The sequence below is a fragment of the Chamaea fasciata genome, unplaced genomic scaffold (assembly GCF_029207755.1).
Source record: "Chamaea fasciata isolate MVZ Bird 193981 ecotype frontalis unplaced genomic scaffold, bChaFas1.0.hap1 SCAF_4, whole genome shotgun sequence".
Classification (NCBI taxonomy): Eukaryota; Metazoa; Chordata; class Aves; order Passeriformes; family Sylviidae; genus Chamaea; species Chamaea fasciata.
In genome coordinates, this window is record NW_027094089.1 from 62432247 (window position 1) to 62453520 (window position 21274).

A 21274-nucleotide genomic window follows, 5' to 3' on the forward strand; every position below is an offset into this window, starting at 1 on the left:
GCCTTGTAGACGTCAATGGAAAATGTTCTGTTTATGTTCTTCACATTCAAGACACATTATCAGCTTTGTCTTCCACCTCTACAAAAAAATGAAAACAGAGAGATGCAAAGGAAGCAGGGTATCACTCTTGGAATTAATTAAACCAAGAACTTCTACACAATTTACTTTTCAAGAATAAATACATAAAACATAACTCTGACATAAAAAGTCCTTTGACGTCTGGATGAAGTTGGCAAGGATATTTCTTTAATATAGTAAATAAGCAGGAAAGCCTCATCAATGCTCGATTTTGCTGCTGTTGTAGATACTGTTCAGGACGAACCAAAAAGAAAACATGCATCTTGCCACCAGAAATTAGGATGTACTGATAAAAACTGTAAATAAGCAACATGTTCAAACCGCAACAGCAGTCTGCAATTAGGACAGAAAGTCTACTGGTCAAATTGAGTATAAGAATAGACAATCTATCCTTTGTTAACACACTGACACAAGCACACAGGGACTGTTTTATGCCCTTAGAGTCTTTCAAACCTTGTGTTATTCAAGACTGTGGATGTGCATTTCAAGAAGAGGCACCTACTTTGTATCTAGTCACATGCTCTACAAAATTACAGAAACCTGACATTAGTGTGGTGTTGCAGCTGACTCTCTTTTACACATCAGCACAGTGCTATCTTTCAAAGAGGACACTAAGAAATTGGATGGTTCTCATACGGAGTGAATGGTACTGCAGGAAGGCAGGAGATGTGAGAAGAAAACCAATTAAACAGTTTCCTCCAAATACTCCTTTTTCTTTGCCTTCTCCCTGAAATGGAAAAATGTAAAGTGTTTTGGCCAGGTTTGGCCTTACTCTCTTTTTTTTTCCTTCTCCTTCTTCAAGACCTGGCTCCACTATTTCCAACTTCTATCTCCAAATACAATTAACAGAATAGCAGACAGGAGGACAGCTCAAGTATGAGTGGTGTTATATCTCCTGGTAACCTCTGAAGCATAAGGACAAATGAAACTCCATAGCAGTTATGGCACTGCGGCACCTCGTTACACAGAAAACACGGGTTTAGAAGGAGTCATCTTCCTTCCACAGCAAACACATATTCATTCAATATTCAGTAATTCTCTAGAATCTTTCATTTAATAACGGATATTATCCAGCTAAATCTTACATCATGCCCCATCACGTACATATCACCACCATTACAGCGAGAGACAGAGGCACAGAAATGTTACGAGACTTTTGCAAAGGGCTGCAGAGCTCACAAACTTGCCGTCAGAGAAACCCCAGCCCATAACATGTCACATGCCCTAAATTAAAAATGGCCTCTTCCCCAAATCTGAGACAAGCAAGCCCCTAGATAAACATCAGCAGGTATTTAGAGCATGAAACAGAACAAACAGCAACACTGACTTTTCTCTGCAGATCCACAGTGCTTCATGAAGGTCAAGTACCGAACTTTTGCCTCCTGCAGCCGCCACAAAAATCTAGTGGAGACCCACATCCCTCTTAACCAAAAACACAACACAGTTTGGCTCAGCTGCTGGGCTCAAACGTCTACACAGAGTCCATGCTGCCATGGACTGGAGTCCATACTAGCTTCTTGGCTGCCAAGTAGGAAGATGGTGTCTTGTCCACTTCCAACCCAACACAGGATCTCTCTCTGGGCAGTCATGTGAAAACACATAAACAAGCACTGTCCGTCAAGTGTGCTCCCTACCCCAAGCCTTAGCTATGCTGCACTAGCTATTTTTGCACCTATTAATAGGAAAGTGTATGGAAAACAGTAGTGTGTCTTCAAAAAGAAGTCAAGAATCATTTCACATATAAGGCATGGCTACAAACATCTTGTTTACCCCTGGAAAAGGGCAGAAAAGGAGAAAACTGGCTATCCAAGATAAAAACTTTTTTCAAAGACTTCTCTGTTTTCCCGCTCATTTTAAAAAATAACATTTGAACTGCATGATAAATAGGAGAAATTGGTTTACCAGCACATAAAAGTTACCAAGAAAGAGAGATTAACCAGATTTCCAAATATTTTAATCTGGAAGCCCCACTGTCTAGCTCATTATAAGAAATGTGCAAAAATGAAGATCCACCTCTCCTGCTAAGAAGCAAACAGACTTGAGAAAGAAAAAGTGTGATCAAAATTATTTCTCTTCCTTAACTCCCAGCTAAAAGCTCACTCAAGTTTGCCTTATGAATTATTTTAAACAATACTGTCAAGTTAACATGGTAAACGACAGCTTCAGCCATGGAGCAAATGTCAGTAACATCCTCTAATCCTGACTTTGCCAACTCTGAGATCTGTGCACCATCACTCAAGCATTCTCCCAACCTCTACAAGGATCTCAACACTGTACCAGTTCAATGGGTTTCAGGTTACCTGCTCCTCCCTCATGCCCAGTGGAGCCTGTTGCTGTAATCCCAAGTGTAACCCTGAGTTCTGAGGAAACCTGCCTTGAGGATGCAACAGACCCAGGATATGCCTTTTTGCTGGTTTACCTTTAGTTCCCGATTTTAAAATTGTCAGTGTTAAATTTCAAAGCATTTGCTGTCACTGCCTACAAGAACCACAATACTTTATTAAGTTTTGCAGAGAAACATGTATTAACCCAGCTCTGATTTGTTGATTTAGGGTTCAAAGTCGGAAAAGACAAGGGGCAAAGATCCCATTTGCTCTCTGAAGCACTCTTCTGCTATAGTATACGTGCACACCTGTAACTGAATAATATGGGCTACACCTGCAACTGAAAGGCAGGTGATGTCTCAGCAGCAGCTTTGTCATGCCCTCTCTGTGGTGTTACTCCATCACTGGCTCCTCAGTCCTAGGGCAATCACTTCTTTCTGGGGTAAGCTAGAATGGGGTCAGAGGGGGGTTTTCTCATCTGCAAAGTCTCCAAACAGCCAAGCCACATCTGTAAGCGGACAGAATAACATAAAAGAGGCTTACTATACTTTAGATGGAGGAAAGAACAGCATCTTTAAAAATTAAATGCTCTCAGTAATCATACAGAACATGTGCACAGTATGTAATACATACCAAACAAAATCTAGCAGCAGCAGGGCCTAGTATTATGAAGACTCTTTATAACGTGAAGGGGACAAACTTTTACTTCTGCTCAATTGTGAGTTGTTCCACCAAGAATTTTTAAGCAAACACAAGAAAAAAAAAAAGCACGTGTTCTTACTGCCAATGTTACACATCCCAAACATAAAGTGAAAGTTTTTCTCCTTTGAAGAATTTGAATCTCATGCAGCAAATGTCAAAAACCTCTGGCTGTGTAAGATTCTGCAGAGAAGCTATTTAAATAGACCAAAAGAGAGGCCAACTTACAAGATCACCACTATAAACTATATTCTCTGTTTTCTTCTAACACACGAAGAACTGTCACCACCATATCTCTGCCACCTTATAACATAAAAACTTAACAAGCAGTTCCAGAAAGATTCTTAAATATATCTTCAGTTTGGTACCATTTTTCCTTAGAAGAGTACACCTCACACATTTTATGAGAGCAGGAAATTATGACAAAAATTGTCAGCTGTACCTCATACCCAGCTCCATTGACTTTATCTTGAATCTTGGTATGTTTTACTCCTTGCAAAAAAAAACAATTACAGAAGAAGGAAAAGAGAAATCTAAGCACGAAACACGAACATTCTGGCAGATTAAAATTAGAATGGAAGTAAAAAGAACTCTAAACTTATTTTGTTTATCCCATGATTAATTTTTAGCCAATCTCATGATATTCCAGTGACTGGCACAATGTAACATTTGGAGCTGGCAATAGAGCATGCCATACAACTACGTAACTATAGAGGCCAATTCAAGTTTACTATAGGGACTATAACTTTGAGTTGCCTGACATGCGCACATTTAAGTGTCTTAGCCATAACACCACAGTGTTCAACACCATTATGTACCTGTCCTGGGCTAAGAAAGATGATTTTTATGTCTAAAATCCTACCCACACAGGCAAAAAATAACTATTTAGAGTTCTATTTGTAATTTGTGAAATACTTCAGTTATATTTAAAAGCTATAACTTAAACGAAAGAAATATGGACACATGCTGTTGACATCACGCCACCACCATTTCTGCTACACTGAACTACAGAGTTTGTGTCATCACTAAGATAAACAGTTATCAGGGGAAAATATTCAGAGAAGTACTTAAAGTAGAATCAGAGAACAGACTGGGTTAGAAGAGACCTTTAAGTTCATCTAGTTCCACGTCCCCTGCCATAGAGGCAGAGACATCTTTCACTAGGTACCACTGGAACTGTAAAACTATTACCTTGAGCCAAGACAAAATCTGTAAGAATACAGAAAAACAGAAAGACAAATAGGTATTCTTAAAATCAATCCATATTTTTGCATTTTAAAATAAAGATTATTTTTTAACTTGAGCATTCAATTTCTGACAGAACAGCATTTCTTGACTATAGATAGGTTAGGCTTCCCGATACACTTTTGTCACAAGCTAGTTAATGCAAGTATCAGTTTATATAGTCCACATTTCACATTATCATCTTTGTTCTGCTACCGCTGCACCTTGTGGCTAAACAGGTTTTCTGAAAGGCAGTGACAAGATGTACACAATCTGCAGACCACAAAGGTAACTTTTTTAACAATTATAACTGCACTATTCACAAACAGACCCACATTTTTGATAAGCCAAATTCTCTATTACATTCATAAACAGTACTCTACAATTATCCATAAAAGAAAGAAAGCAAGACCAAATTGATAATTTTGAATTCTCCATGTCTGACAGCCCTGATATTAAATTTTTTTCACCAGTTTTAATGCACCAAGTCTACGATATTCAGTGTGACTGACCGGTGTAAGCACCCCCTTAACATTTTGTAACATAAATCAAAATCAGAATCTTAAGGAGCTTACTTACAATGGCAATTATTTCACACGCCTGAATCCTTATGTTTGAAGTTATTTCCTTAACTGAGACAAGCAGCCAAACGTTTTTAAACCAGCTGTACAATCAGGTTTGCAGTCTCAATTCTACTTTCCTAATGTTATTTTGCGCAATGAAAGAGCTCCTCTAGGAAAACTGGTAATGAGTTCAGCAAGTGTATAACTAAAACCTGCACCACAATGCACATACACAATAGAGCAGGATCAAGTTTACACAAATGCTGTAAAGCCTGGGCATCCCAGCAAAGCAATACTTCACTCTGAAACCTATCTGCTAATTAATGTTTTTTTCCTGTGCTGAATGACCTCAGCACTTCTTTTTTGCCCCCAGGACAGCAAATCTCACTACACAAAATGGTGCAAAAGCTATGTACAAAATGGTGACACAGTTTGTCTCTCTCTTGGTGGATATTAAGTCCTGATTGCTCAGAAGGAGCTTCATGCCTGTGTCATATTTCCAGCCACACTGGACAACCCAAAGAGCAGTGGTGTCAGGCAGGAGGGGAGCTTCTCACTGCAAAAGGTGCACATCACCTTTCTCCCTCCCTCTGTCTGACCTCACCTCCACTAGAGAGGAAACCCCCAAAGGGGCTGGGGGTTCTCACTGGAACAGTCCCCCTTACTGCAAGCTCCTTTCATTTAAAAAAATACATTAAAAAATGCAAGGATTTTTTAGGTTGCTATAATCACAGGGTCACCACTGGCCTCCACTGTAATTGCAAGTCAGCCCATAAACTAATACAGGCAGTGAGGCAGCATCATAGCAATTAGTATCTTTCAAAGACAGAAAAATGCTTTTATGTTTAAGCACTGTGGAGCACAGCCTTTTGCCAGTCAAAACAGAGCATATGTCTTAATTTAAACATTTGCTCAGCATGTTTTGTGCTACTTCCCGTGTCTTAAGCATCTGTCTGAATTTGCCTAAAAAGTGGGAGCAAACAACACTTCACTCATGAAAAGCAAAACCTGGATGATATGGAAGTTCATGTCTTCACACATGCTATTCTGCTCTTGCAAGGGGAAAGGTAATTTCAACAGTAACTCATGGAGCAGCAGCAACAACAAACCTCCCAGTAATTACCAGGACCTCTCCACAGAACAGCTGCCTAACAGCTGTGAGGAAAAGAAAGCAAAGAACCTTGTTACAGAACTTACCAGTTATTACCAAGTAAAAGGTTTCTGGTTTAACTCCAGAATAATAGATTTTCTAACTTTTCATAAGCTTCTAAGCTTTTCTGCTGGCTTCAGAGGCTAAATAACCTAAAACTGGGACAAACAAGCCTCAGCTGTCAAACTGATTTGACAGCCTATTTTTTACATTTTGTGATTTTAATCAAAATGCCACTTGTTTTTCTCTTCCTCCTTAACAGTATTGTGTGAGCTGCAGTCTTCAAACTTTCTCTTCTAATCTCTGTTATTTTGAAGTTTTTCCGTTTAGTTCTGACTACCCACTGCCTGTATCTCTATTAAATCTTTCCCACTGTTTACAATAGAGAACAAATTCAGCCAGTATAATTTTAGTTGGCTTTCCAGCTATTTTTCAAATGCAAGACAATGTACACTCAGCTACTAAATGTGTCAAAAAAAAGGTCCACACATGCATGCGCACGTTTTCATGATAAGCCCAGGTTGTCACCAAAAAACAGAGGAAAAAGAAGAGCGTATTTTTCTGTTGCACAGGTACAGTTTATAAAAACATTTCTCTGTGATGTATGTGTTTTATCACCATAAAGATGAAAAACAGTCAAAATTCTGCCCTAAATTAAACAAATTGATTCCCATCTCTAGCCCTGTAGGAAAATAATTCACTAAGTCTTAAGAAGCAAGTGGAGTAAAGGCTGGGATGTCATAGAACCCATAAATTAACTCAGTCAGCAATAAATCTCCCCTTACTCTCCATACTACTTTCTTATATAGCTCACTATAAAGCCCTAACCTAATTAAAAACAGCTTTCTCTGCAACAGTGGCCTTGATTTCACTTATTTACACATTAACTGCAGTCTCCATTTGGCCAATCCAGTCTATTCCCTGTACCACACAGGGCCTTTTATCTGCCCTGGACAGCATTTTCTCCAGCAGATGAAGTAGATGCCAATTGATTTGCTGTCGAGCATGGTAAATTAATAGCAACAAATTGCTGAGGGCCCCATCTCACTGCTCCACTATGCTTCGGCAGTTTTGCTTTATTTGGTCCATGATGGGCAGCAGTCAGGCCTCTTCAAGTCAATTTCTTCTTAACAACCTGCAATACTTTTCAATGGTGAAAATAGAGCTATTCCTTGTAAGACAGAAATCAATATCCTATTGCCCTTAGAAAATGCTAAACAAGCAGTATTGGCAATCCACTTGGTACTAGAGGGTATCAGATATAATGCAAATCCATACTACTTCCCTCCTCATAGTTATTACAGCTTGCTAAAAGGTTCCTAATGCCATTTATCATCATTTACAATCGACTACTGCAGCTACGATTGTGATATCCTATCAGCTACCAGAACCCTTTCATTTCTATCCAATTAATATTTTAGCAGCACTCAAATGGTTGCTGCCCAAGTCTTGTAATAAAATTTACAAGGATTGGACTGATTTTTTTTCCTGTGATCTTAAAAAGCGATTTCATTTTTTTTAATACCCAAATTCTTAAAAGACCTAATTTTTTGTCCAAAAATGCTGAAATTCAACATCCTAGCACATGAATTAGTTTAAAGATGATGGTCTAGGCAAAAAGTGTGAAAAAGAATTTATGTACTGACACCTCCAAAGAAACATAAAATAAAAAATGAATGCTGTATTTTATTTATACTTTCTATTAGTCCCATTCACAAATCTCTTGTCTATAGCCAAATACAGATACTTATTTTAAGCAATAATTACAATTCTCAATTAAACATTCAGCAAGCGTGTTTGATTACAGCAATTTAAATAAACTGTTTACCGTAACATTAAAACAGTCTAATTTCAGAAATTAAACCAAATGACCACTTCCAAGTACCAACAGTATGTTAGAAACACAGACGAGTGAATTAACTATTCATTTATAAACTATCAACTGAGTCTCTTAAAAATGTTTAAGAAAAGCAACTAAGTAAGAAATGGGCATCTTTAGCCCACACTCAAGCGTATGCTAATAATAAATTTTAAAATTGTAGGGACATATCTGCTTATTATGCAATCCAAAATTCCTAATCCAGTATCTTTTTCTTCTGGAACGTGTCAATTTTGAAGCTGTATTGATCCTAATACAGAATATCAAAAAACAGCTTAGTATATAAGGCTATAACGTCACATGTGACAACACACCCTACACTTGTCTTTTAAAAAAATACAAATGACTAATTCTACCAGTCTAATGCTATTTACTCAGTTACCAAAATTTAAATTAATTATGTTCTCAAACATAATTGTTAAAAATTGGCAACATTATGCAGGCTTAATTAAGATTAAATCCAATTTACTAAATGTACTTTAATTGGTACTAATTACATTAGCTTTCCTTTCAGAATGACAAATTCCCCATAGGTTTCACTTTAATAGTCTTCTATCAAAATCAACACAGGATGACTGATGATGAGCATCACACAAGGGGTGGGAAGAGAGATGCTCTTCCCCCCTCTCTGCCCCCAGCCACATAGGCACACTCACTACCACTGCTTTCTGCACGTTTATCCTTTTATCAATTTGCTAAGTCACAGAGTCATGACTCTATCACACATCATTTTCTGTTCCAGTGAAAAATTTCTCTAAAAATAAATACTCTGTGGCTGGAAGCAGCCAAGAAGAACAGAAGCTTTAACAGAAAAATACACAAAGGTTTCAAATATCAGGGCCACCAATTACTAGGGTACTTCCAAGGACTCTAGGGAGTCTTGCTCTTGAACCCTTTGAGACGCAAATCTAATAACTGAATAAGCCTAACCTGATCTTGAGAACTAGGCCAAATTACGCCGAAGGGCAACTTCACCGCATTATTGCCTGCTTTCCATTACAAGGGCATCCATTGAGTACATCTGGAAAAGAACCTGAGAGGAACCAAGGCTGTCTGCCCAGAAAAACAAATACAGACAGATATGCCTCTGTGCTAAAGTGAAAAAAAGAAAGAAAATATAATAAGTAGGTGGTTTGCAGGGCTGTCTGTATTTCATAATGTGATAAACTGCCCTCAGGATTTTTTATATGATTGAATTTAGAAAGCTGGGGAGGGGGGGCAAGGGAGAAGGAAAATAAAAAAGGGTGAATTGCTCAATTTCAGCCGAGTGAAATTCAAAGATGGGAGAGGAGGAAAAGGGAATTTAAGGTGGTAGACTAAAAAAAGCTTTGCACGCATCGAATGAAGCAAATAGTGCCATCTATACAAATACCAAACTGGACCGTAATACAGTGATCATAATGGAAAATGGCAATATTTTGCAATCGCTGAGGCAAGAGAAAAGAAAAAATACAACACTGTGTCAAGAGAAAGGGAGATATGAAAGACAGGAAATTGATATCAGATTTAAGAATGAGAGTGAAAGAGTTTCTTAGCCGCAACTAATTCGATTCATTGTCTGACAAAATATTTAAGCGTTTTGCATGAGAGTACAATACTCAAAACTTGAATAGACTGAATGCTGATGGAAAAAGGTGTTCAATTAACACCCAGTCCTTTGTAATCCCCACACTCAGTTGTCACTAAGTATTTAATTTCTGCAGAGTATCACTGATGACTCCATCACCATAAATGTATGAAATTTCTGAAGTAAACCATTTAGAAATTAAAAGTTAAAAGTCTTTTGCTGTGGGTTTTTTTTACCTTAATACAATTTCATTACACACTGCACTTGCAAGCTGATTTTGTTGCAAAAAATTTTGTGCAGTCAGTGTAAGTCTAAAGTACTGCTGTAAAAACACGGTATCTAGAAATATAAACAAGTCTGACTGCAATGCTTGCTTTCAAACGTCTGTAAGAATTTGCTATGTAGGTGGCCTGTAAAGACTCTGGTCTTGTGAATTTTTCCCTGTACCTACAGCTTTACTGATTAAGGGTTTGTTTGGTTTTATTTTGGGTTTTGTTTTACTCTAATGGGACCTGAAACAATCTGGATATTCATTTGAGAACAGACCCAACACCTCTTAGAGTCAGTGACCCAATCTTTCCACCAGCACACAAGACAAGGATCAGGTCCAGAGAGTCAGCATGTGCATACAATCTGATCTGCCTTTTCCTGTCAGCCATTTGTTAAATGCATTTGTTGAGTTTTATGGTACCTGCGAAAAGGACCCGTAGGAGAATTAAAAATATCTATGTATGTCTGTAAAATAACTTGTATGTACAAAGTTTTATAAGTTTGGAGTTGTAGATGCAAAATGCTTTGAGGTGGAAAATCCCAGTGTTTCCATATGTATGCCATCTAGCAAAAATGGCCCTAATTGGTCCTGTGGCATTGAGATGCTAATGGAATACAAAACATAATAAATAACATGAAAAAACTTTGGAGTTCTATGACTGCTGTCAACAAGATCTAAAAAATCCTGTTTCCAAACCCAAAGAAGTTCCAAATCCCTAACTTTGAACAGCAGTGCACACAAACCAATTTTCAGGCAATCTTTCTTCTCCTATCCATTACTTTCTTTATTTCTGCAGTTTACACTCCCCAGCAGCGCTGGCAAATTGCTCAACCATTTGCTAAAATGAGTTGTCAGTATTAAACTTCACTACATAAGAAGTTCCCTCACTGGAAAAGAGGTCAGATGTTTAATTCATTCTCTTCTAGATAAGGTTAAAAAATACACATTATCAAATAAGAAAGTCTAATTTACACTAGCACGCTCTAGCTGACTAATCTCTGCTAATCTTAGCCTAAATACTAGAGTTCAAGGCACAGAACCGATAGCAGCCCTCCAGTATCTAGAGGGGGACTATGAGAGAGATGTAAAGGGCCTTTGACAAGAGCATGTAGTGATAGGACAAAAGGAAATGGCCTTAAACTGAAAATGTGGCAGGTTTAGTTTAGATATTACGATAAAATCTTTACTGTGAAGATGGTGAAGCACTGGCACAGGGAGGCTGAGGATGCCCCTTCCCTGGCAATGTTCAAGGCCAGGCTGGATAGGGCTTTGTGTAATCTGGTCAGCTGAAAGGTTCCCTGCCCGTGGCAGGGTGGGGTAGAACCACACAATATTTAAGGTCCCTTCCAACCCAAACCATTTTATGATTCTATGTTTACACCATCACAGAAAGCCCATTTACTCCTTTGTGTTTGAGATGCTAACACATTGGCTCTGGACAGAAGTCCAAGTAAACAGCCTGAGAGAAACATCAACATGGCTGTAACATTAACTGCATTTGTAGCTCCAGCTTCAATCAGCCCAGGTTAACCAAAAAAACCCATTTTTTTCCACACACTCCTTTCCCTAATACACAATCATGATGCAGCTAGCATCCCAAAAAGTAAACCCCAAATGTTTGAGACCAGACAGAAAGGAAGATACAACCCATAAACCCATCCATACTCACAGACACACTCCCTGTGAAGGATAGGAGTGCCTGAATGTGTGAAAATAGCATGTGGAATGTCAAGCGAATAATGCACAATTGACAGACAAGACCGTAACCTACAAAGAGTCTGCGCAACAAACATGAGACAGAAGATTCAGGGCCAGGTGAAGAAAAAAAATTTCTGATGCACTCAAGTGTGCAATTAAGGCAAGTCACACAGAATACACAGAATGTTTTAAGACTGATGGGAGAAATTACACAGACCATTCTTACAACAAAACAAATTATCTACCTACCTGTTTATGCATCTCTATATTCAGCCCATAGGACATCTCGTAATACTAAGAAAAAAAGAAAATTACTCTATTAGACCTTGCAATTGTGAAAACTATTTTGAAATTTACTTTGACTGAAACATCATCTGTACAAAGACATACAGACCTACACACATTTATTTGCCTTGAATAGTCCCTGGAATTGCAAAGAGCACATTTCAGAATGAACTATTTTTTTTTTCGCTTTATCTACATTGTTTCATGTTACATTAACAAAGAACAACTGTAAAACAAGGCAAAAACAGGCAACAAAAAATAATGAAAAATAATCACAAGCAGAGTTAAGGATTAGAAGCAGAAAATTATCAAGATTCTATTCACTAGCACGCATACAACGTGCCAAAAAAACACTCAAAGTGCTTCAAGCGTATAAACATACAAATTAGCAACGACTAACAGACAAACTAGTCAATATTTTAAATTTAAAAAAATGAGAACACCAAAAAAAAATCCTGTAATTAAATTGCAGGAATAAAAAAAAGGGAAAGACCACAGAAATTTAGGGCCAGAGCAGACACACCAATCTAAGTACGTCCTGCTGTGCCCAAGTACTGCAGGGAACTCTGCTCAGTGTTAAATGTTAATACCAAACAATCTCCCAAGAAAGACTCAGGCATATCAGGCATTAAAATGACAACTGCAAGCCTTACAATTTGCTTGTGCTCTTCAAATTTTTTAAAGGTTATTTACTCTTCTTGTGTATACAAAAGTATTACTAGTCATGTGCATATGGAAAACAGCTAATCCTTCAGAGATGTACAACAGAAGAGATAGCAAGAGTTCCTCTAGAGTTATCATGATCTATCACACAATTATCTATTTAGAGATGTATTTCTATGCATATTATTTAACCAGGCGAACCACAACAACTGAGGAAATCCCTTTCACAGCTGAGATCCCTAACAATCTCAATTTAATGAAATAATTACTCAGCTGCTGAAGAGCAATAGTTCTTCTAGGAAGTAGGCTTTGGATTTCCATGTGTTTATGTACAATTTTGTCTTCCTCCCATCATAGAAAAAAATACTATCCCGAACCATTTTACAGAGATATGACCATTGGGACAAGTCAGCAAAAGTGAAGAAAGTGAAAGCATCATCCCCAGGTACACTACGGAAGTTACACACAGCCTGAAAGGGCTAAGTGATTTGCTAGTATTTAGAAGAAACATCGTCAATTGCTTAAAACGTTAAAAAGCCGGTTTCAAACAGATACTGACTGCTGCAAACAAGTTAAAAAACCCCAGAAACTACTGATTTATAATGGAAGCACTGATGCAACCTCAACAACAACAGTGCTACTACAATCTCCCTGTTTGCCTCCAGCAATCTGAATGTATGTCCATCTCAGTACACCAGGCTAATAGACATTTTGAATTTATTATGCAGCTTGCTTACCATGACATAATGTCGCTGCATCTCTGTCTTCTCACTGGCCAGTTTTTCACATTCTAGCTTTAAACTGTTCAAGAGACAAAAATAAAAAAGAATGGGTGCTTCATAACACTAAAGTGACATTCTCCTGAGCACCAGCTGCTCCCCTTTTCAAACATTTCCCCACTACCCAAATGTAAACGTGTATTCCAGCTCTTGCTTGAGAGTTTAGGATGGGGGTTTACACTTCTCCATTTTCAAGGGATACTAAGCAACATACCCACCTCCTAGAAGAACTGCATACACACATGTGATATACACAGAAAATTATTTTTCTGACAAAAAACTAAACACTGACACCAGTTCACAGAAGAAGCACACAGGGGTACACATTTTTAACAGCCAAGCTTGAGAAGCTACTAACAAAAATGCAATTTGGGTTTCAGAGTTTTTATTTAGATGTTTTAGAAACACCTCTTTCTTCTATTCAACCCACATAAGAACCAAAGGCATATTACCACTTCAAGAAGAAAAACTTGTGGATTGGAATTTTTGCTCTTCGCTATAAATGATTATAGAACTGCAAGTAAAATAATGCACGTAATTTAATGAATACCGTGGTAAATACTAACACCTCCAGTGTTTATTTTGTTTTCAGAAGCCCGCTAAACAATCCTGCCAGAAGTCACTTGTCACTTTGAGGACACAGCGCCGTTCCACCTAAGGATAATGAAATAGCTCGCCGCCTCACTTCCAGGTTATCAGCACTTGACATGTCAATGAAAGGCGAGAGGGGGCCGAGCCAAGACAAGATGCCTGTCCTGAGCGGCATTTCGAAGAAAAGCAGAGGACAAGCCCAACCAGACACATATTTTTCTATCAACACCCGCCCTCCCGCACTTCGCACCCAAAAGTAAACAAAAAGACCCAAAAAAAAAAAAAAAAAAAAAAAAAAAGACAACCAAAAAAAAACCAGAACGTGGGGAAGACAAGAAAAGAAAATCCGCTCGCACCGCTAGGCTCGGGCCCCACGGGAGCTCCTCGTCCCCAGGGTCGGGAGCGGAGTAGGATGTGGAGGAGCCGGCGAGGAGCGCCTGTCTGGGGAGGGTCCGCCCCGCTCCCAGGTTCCGCCAGGGGTCCCGCACCTCCACCCCGCCGCCTCCCCGGGCGCGGCACTGGAAAGGGAGAGAGGAAAGACCGCTCGGGGAAAGTAGGCAGTTTTACCTGTGGTACTGAGCCTGCAAAAACTGAAACTCCTCCTTAATCCGATCGCAGGATTCTGAAATGGTGAATTTAAAGGGCTGAGCTGGCTGGTGAGGAGCCTGCAAGCAAGGAACGGCAGCTTTTTAAATCGCCCCCTCTCACCCACTCACCACCTCCCGCCCGCCGCCGTGGCCCTCGCACCCGGGCTCCGCCGAGGCGCAGCCCCCCCAGGTCCCCCATCGTCCTCGGGCGCAGGAGCGATGCCCGAAGCGCCCCGAGATGCTGCCCCGACGTGTCCGCCGGCGGTGCGGGACCGCCACTGTAAGACGGGTCGCCTGCTCGGACCCTCTGCAGCGGCCGTAGCCGCGGGACGTGGGGCTGGCGCCGGGACCGCCGCGCACCGGGCAACTCAAACAAGCTAACCCCGACCTGGGGAGGCGGCGGCAGCGCGGCGGACAACAATAAGAAAATGGCTACAACTCCGCGGTGCCCGCGCCGGAACGCTGCCCGCGGGGCCGCCGCCGCCGCCACTCACCGGGTGCCGGGTCTGCGGGTACATCTTGCTCAGGTCGCGGATCATCCACACCGCTTCGGGGGGCGCTGGCGGCCGGGGCGGCGGGGATCAGGGCTGCAGGCGCGGCGGCGGAGACGGCAGGCAGGGACGCCCCGGCCCCGCCGCCCCGGGGCTGGCGGGGCACCGCCGGCAGCAGCGAGGCGCGACGGCGGCGGCGTCCGCGACGCTCGGGGGCCGCTGGCACATCCCCCGGGGGCGGTCAGCGGGCGACGCCGGCCGGTTCTCCCGATCTTCGCCGCCGCTCCACGGGCTCCGGCGGGCTGCAAGCCCCGTGCGGCGGAGGGCGAGGTGGAGGAGGGCGGGGAAAGCCCCTCCGCCGGCGCCGGCGCGCGCTCCACCGGAGATTCCCCCCGCCGGCAGTTTTCCTCCCCTCCTGAAAACTTTTACTGCTGCTGCCGGCGGCTCTCCCGGCGCCTGGCGGAGCGGGACGCGGAGCCCCGGCGGGGACGGTGGCTGCGGCGGTCGGGCGGCTGCTCCGCTGCCGCGGCGGGGATGCGTACGGTGCGGCGCCCTTTTGTGCGGCGGTCCGGTCCTCGCTGCTACCGCCCGCACCACATCTCTACCGCGAGTGCTGCTCGACCGCCTTTTTTTTTAATTTAAAAAAAATTTGAAAGAGCGAGAAAGATTAAAAAATACGGTACAGTCCGGGCAGCTTTATTTATGTCTTTCTTTCTTTTTTTTTTTTTTCCTCTCTCTTTTTCCCTCCGCGCCTTTCGAAACTCTGAGAAGTGGAGGCGGTGGCAGCGGCGACGCGCAGAGCGCAGCCCAGTACTCGGGTCGTCAGCGCAGCACGGTCGGGCCCAGCCCAGCTGTGTCCTGCCCAGCCCGATCCAGCCCGGCCGCCGCTCCCACAGCACACTCTGCCGAAGTGACTCCTTTGACCAAATTTAGCAGCGGCTCGTCATTAACATTCTGATACATATTCACAGCAGCCGGAAAGCCGCCGCCGCGGGGCACCCTGGGAGTCGCAGTCCTCCCGACGTGGAGACTTCCCGCATGCAACCGCTCCGAGGACTACTTCTCCCATCAAGCATCGCGATGCCGTCAGCCGCTCCCCCCGCTTCTCGTCCATGAAGGGCGGTGGCGACGACCAATGGGCGGCGGGCTGCCATTAATCGCCGCCCGGCACTAATGCTCATCACTTCGCCGCTGACAAATGGGCGCGCGGCCCCGAGCAGAGGGGCGGCCCCGGACTCTCCCCCACGTGGGGTCCTGACGCCCCGCGGGTTCGCAACCAATCAGAAGACTCCCCGCTGCCTCCCCGCCCCTGCTAGCCCGCCGCCCGAGGCGGGTCCCGCAGATCACCGGCGTTCCGCGGCGCCGGCGTTCGAACAGGGGAAACATTTGTTCAGCCGTCAATCAAAGTAACGTGGGGCCGGTGTCGGCTGTCGCCGCCGCTGCCGTCGCTGCTCTCACCGCCTCCTCCTCCTCTGCGCGGGGCGGTGGCGCGGCGGGAGCTGGGGGCGGCAGGGGGCTCCGCCTCGCGCCCCGCCCGCGGGCAGTGCCGGAGACGGGCCCTAATGAGGGGCAACGTCGCCTTAAAAAGGAGGGTGCGGCGAAATCGCTGCTTTCGTGGGTTGGCGGCGGGGACGAGAGGGGGAATTGTCCCTGTGCTGCTTGGTTCGAGGGCGGGGCGCTCCCGCCTGCCCTCAACTCCGCAGGCCGCGTCGTGCCCGGGCCGGGCGCCTGTCCCAGCGCCCGTGCTCACGCGCTTGCACGCGGGAGGCCCCGAGGCGGTACCGCCGAGGCAGCCCTGGCCGCCCGACGGCTCCCCCAGCTCCCGGTGCCGCTGGGTGCCCTGCTACAGTCGCCGAATGCGACGTGATTTAAGTTTTATTGCCTTCTTTTTTTCTTTTTGTTTCGGTTTTTTTTTTTTTCTTTTTCTTTTTTTTTTCTTTTTTTTCCCGCTTTGCTGAAGGAACTCTGCTTTTACTTGAAGAAGCGGTGACAGAGACAGGGTGTTCTCCACTCGGAAGAGGAACGCTTCGAGACCTGGTCGTTAAATGGTGTATTGTCCTAATGCCGCGTTTGTGTTCAACGGGGCGTTTTGTCCCGGCTGCACAGGGCGGCTGTGCCGTCTGCGTACTGCAGGTTTTGGAACGTACAGTAAACACACCTGGAAGCGACCTGTGGGAAGGAAAGGATAGGAACTACGGCTTCCTCTCTCAAGCAGCTAAAGCTGCGGCAGCTGCGTTTTGCAGGCCGGGTAGCAGGCGTCAGAAAGTGTCTTCCCAGGCCTGAGTGTCGTATGCTTTCTCCAGGGTTGTCACTGAAGGGCTGGAACGTGAACACCTGATTCCACACACACTCCCCCAGAAAAAAAAGAAAAAAGAAAAAAGAAAAAAGAAAAAAAAAAAAAAAATTTGCACGTAGTAGTGCTGCGTCCTAAAAAGCCCTCAGAACAATTTTTCTGCAGAGCCCCGCTCTAGACAATGTTGTGCAGTGACGCATACGTGAGGGATAGGCTCATAGATTGGGGTGGGTTTTTTTCTTCTCTGTGTCTGTCATGCTTAGATTTGCCTTCAAGCAGTTTGTATTCCTGATGAGCTGCAGTTTAAACCTGCATGCAAAATAGATGTGGTTTAGTCATGTCATTTTTGATGCCTGTATACCAAATCTATAGTCTCAAAACATACACTCAGCAATTAATACCCTAACAATGGCAGCTAAATTATGTCTGTTTACAGGTTTCTCTTATTTTTTTTACGGTAAGGAGAATTTACAACCAATAAAATTACAACAATCTATTGGTTGTAAATTCTCTTTACTGCCTACAGATCTCTGACTAAGGCCTGCAGCTACTGAGCACCTTGAGGCCTTGACAGGACATGCCACCAAAGTTTTACCATTGAGATTTGCCTTGCTTAAGTGACCTTCAAGGGCTGATCCAGTGGAACAGTCATAGTGGGGATGATGAAGGTGGTGATGACATCCATCTTCTGCCACTCTAGGACTGAGCTGCAAGAGGCACGCAGTAGAAATTCTATCTTTTTCTGGAATTTGTAACCAAAATCTGCTCCCCTATGGTGAGTGCTATGATCACTAGCATCTGGAGCAGTTTGTCACAACAGATTCTTAATCCTTTTGAAGAAAGATTTTGCCTAAAGTGGCAAGTGCAAAATGGGCCAAAATATGTCCATCCCTCTCATCTTCTGTTTTTATATCACCAAAATATCTACATGTTAGGCATTACAGTACTCAGCCCCTAGCCTACTTGCCTGTGTAGTTTCTGCTATAATTTTCATATCTGCCAAGGTTATAATCAGATTTATATAGGGATTTAGACCTCTAAATATCGTTTAAAAATTTCATGACAAAACACCTGCCTAATTATGAAAATGCTGCATCTCATGTGTCTAAATCTTCCAGCACCAAAAGTGCTTTTAAAAAAATCAATCATGAGCACTGCTCACTAGACAGAGGAGCACATCCAACTCCTCTGAAATAGAGGACAATCACTATATGCCTGCACCACATCTTGACATTCAGAAGTATGGCTGCCAAATCTAGAAATGCTTAAGTGGCTGTCACCAAGAGTGTGAAAGCTGTGCAGTAACAGTACAGAACAATTCACTCTGCAGAGCTGCAAGCATCTTTGGAAACTCGATGAGTGTTTACAGTGGGTATCACTATCAAATCCACAAAGTGGAGAAGGATAAGTCCAGTTATGAAATAAACAGTATATCTGAAGAACCTGAATTCTGAAAGCAACAGCAGGATTCATTGTTCCCTGTTGCCCTGCATGAGTTTGGCATTAGGTACAGAGCCCCAGACGTAAAGGTATTCAACACCTTAGAAGGCAAAAGTGTACAGCTTTTTGGTCAAAGCAATCTCCGGTCTTCTTGCACCGGTCAGTTTACTAGCAATGTTCATCAAAGTTGCACCAGTGCTTGGTCTTGCTTGCCCATTGGTCTTAAGTGAATTTGTGTAGCTAAAAGTAAACGAAGAGCTTGGTTTGCAAAGCTTTAGCAAGATGTATATATCCATATATTTAACTCTTTATGTAACTAATCACTGTCTCTTTTTGTATAGTTTTGCAGCATTCTGTCAAGATCCATGAGACTCAGAAGTTTTAGGAGAAAGTGTGTTATAACTTGCCACTTTTAAATTATGTGAATTAAGATCAGAATGTCATTGCCATTATGTTTTCCTATCTTTTGTCACTTCTGACACAGCTTTGATGGATCTTTAAATATGGGCTGTTTTGTATTTAAAGTTCCTTGGTTTTTTTCCTTCTTTTATTAAAAAATCTTTTGTGCTAGGTTATATAACCTGTATTGTTACCTAGGACGTGGAGAAGCTAGATTTTAAATGTTTTACACATATGCTAAAGATTTTTCATAAGTGAATTGACTGCAAGAAATATTTAGGCAGTTTTGTATGCACAGTAAGTGTGCTGAGTTTTGACTGGTGTAGAAAAACCCTTACAAAATATCTCAGAGGACCCAGAGGTTGCAAAGTGTCACATCCATTCTTATGTCAAGAAACGCAACTGGTTATTTCAGTCCTAATAGTTCAGAACTAGCCTGTTTTTGTTTACATTCAAAATTTAGAGTCTAAAGTGAACAGAACAATATGTGCTTAAATATGTACTTTACTGAATAAATGAAAAAAACTCTTTTCCATTCTAAGATTTTCTAACCCACTTTCAGACTCCTGTGATTCCTTTTTTTTTTTTTTTTTTTTTTTTTTTTTTTTTTTTTTAACAGTCACATCATAACCTTAGTACACATTTTGCCAGCACTAAAGGACCTTTAAGAAACGGTCCAATCCTGAGGCTGTTTTATATGTAACCTTACATATTCCCTGTCTGGAATGACTGCAGCTGAAGACCAAGACAGTTGTGCCTCGCACTGCAACTTATTATAGTTTATTTTGGGACCAAGTTACAAGGTCACCATACTTTGTCAGCTGTATACTCACACACACGCAGGCACAGAGACTCACAAAAATAAAGTGTTAAACTGATAATCAGTTCAGAATGCCCCGGAGTAAATCTTGTATCTCCACACATATTTAAGTTCACTGTGTAGCAAGTGCTCTTAGCTTTCAGAAGGATAAACTCAGTGAGGTTGTTAGTTTAATTGAAACTAAGTTTTCTCTGCTTAAAAATTTTAATTATGGTATTAAGTCAGGTTCTACTGGAACAAGAATGTAACAGTATGACACACCATTTATGATCTGGTGTTTTACAAGCACTATGGAATGACCCTGTCTCAGCAAGTTTTTAAAACACTCCCTAGCTACAATTAGTCATTAGTGACCTTAGGGATATATTGTTGCTGGTAAGCACATAAAGAGAATGTATGATACTATGTATACTGCAATGATTTATATGCCAATTTATAAGTAGATCCGTTGCAAAACAGGAATTTTGCGTGTACCAAACTATTTTTCATTGAAGTCTTTACTTTTTTCTTTTCTATTGCCAAAGTCACACTTATTTAGTTATTTTGCAGGCATTGGTGGTTTGGATTTATGGTTTTATTTTAATTCTGCTTGATTCACTACATGCAGAATTCTTGTAATGACACCGTTTTGCTTACAAGAACTGCACTTGGGATGTGGCAGGAAAACCTGTCTTAAAGTACACTGACATTCTTTTCTGCAGAAAGAATAATAGTTTAGTTATCCTGTACTAGAAGCTGGATTTGCAAACTTACATGGTGCAAAATGGCTCAGGCAGATATTTGAAATTAAAGTAATTTTTCCTAGTCAGTGCTTCTTTCTGCATTAAAATCTGTAAACCAGCAGTAACGAATATTTTTGTCCATGGCTGAACCACAACAAATTCTTTGGGAGGAAAACTTCAGCTCTCTTAGAAATCTTGCAAAGTCTTGTGCCATCATTAAGTTGTGTTTAAGCCTTTTTGATAATATTTGATATGTGAGTGCTATGTAGTCAAGCAACAGAAGTCCTGAGGCCCACCTGCAACATTTGCTAAATGCATATAGCTATAAGGCTGCTTATAGCTTATTATTATTTGTGGCAATACTCTTAGTTGCAATAAACATGAAATGAATGCAATTAGGCTTGAACTGAAAAAAACTTAACCTGAACAAAGCATTTTCTTACAGTTATACCTTATAGTCAGATTGCGACTACATCACAAGTTATATCCCTGATAAGATTAGTGTTTCTTACGGCATTTATTCATAGGCAGCACCTTAGTCTCAGTTACTAAAAATCCACCACTTGATTTGCAACATCAAATAGAAAATTTTCCTAGCTTCCGGAAAACTAATCAGATGGTTTCATAGGAAAATATATGGGCCGGGCTGGTCTAAGTGCTAAAATCCAGAGTTATAACGAGGAAGAAGTCAACCACTCACACAACACAGCCTCCCTTGCCTTGACCCGCAGTATAAGAACAAGGATTTTCT

General features: G+C 42.0%; 1 protein-coding gene across 4 annotated transcripts in view; it reads right to left on the bottom strand.

Annotated features, from left to right (window-relative positions):
• The window catches only part of LOC136288510 (transducin-like enhancer protein 4), a 99137-nt gene extending 83337 nt beyond the window's left edge, over positions 1 to 15800 (bottom strand). For all 4 annotated transcript variants that reach the window (XM_066181781.1, XM_066181780.1, XM_066181779.1 and 1 more), the window contains exons 1-4: positions 14853 to 15800; positions 14339 to 14436; positions 13139 to 13202; positions 11703 to 11747 (exon numbers count right to left, since the gene is read on the bottom strand). In XM_066181781.1, the coding sequence (XP_066037878.1) occupies positions 11703 to 11747; positions 13139 to 13202; positions 14339 to 14436; positions 14853 to 14897 (252 nt within the window). In that variant the 5' untranslated portion in view covers positions 14898 to 15800. The remainder of the gene's footprint in view (positions 1 to 11702; positions 11748 to 13138; positions 13203 to 14338; positions 14437 to 14852) is intronic.
• Between the last annotated feature and the right edge of the window lie 5474 nt (positions 15801 to 21274).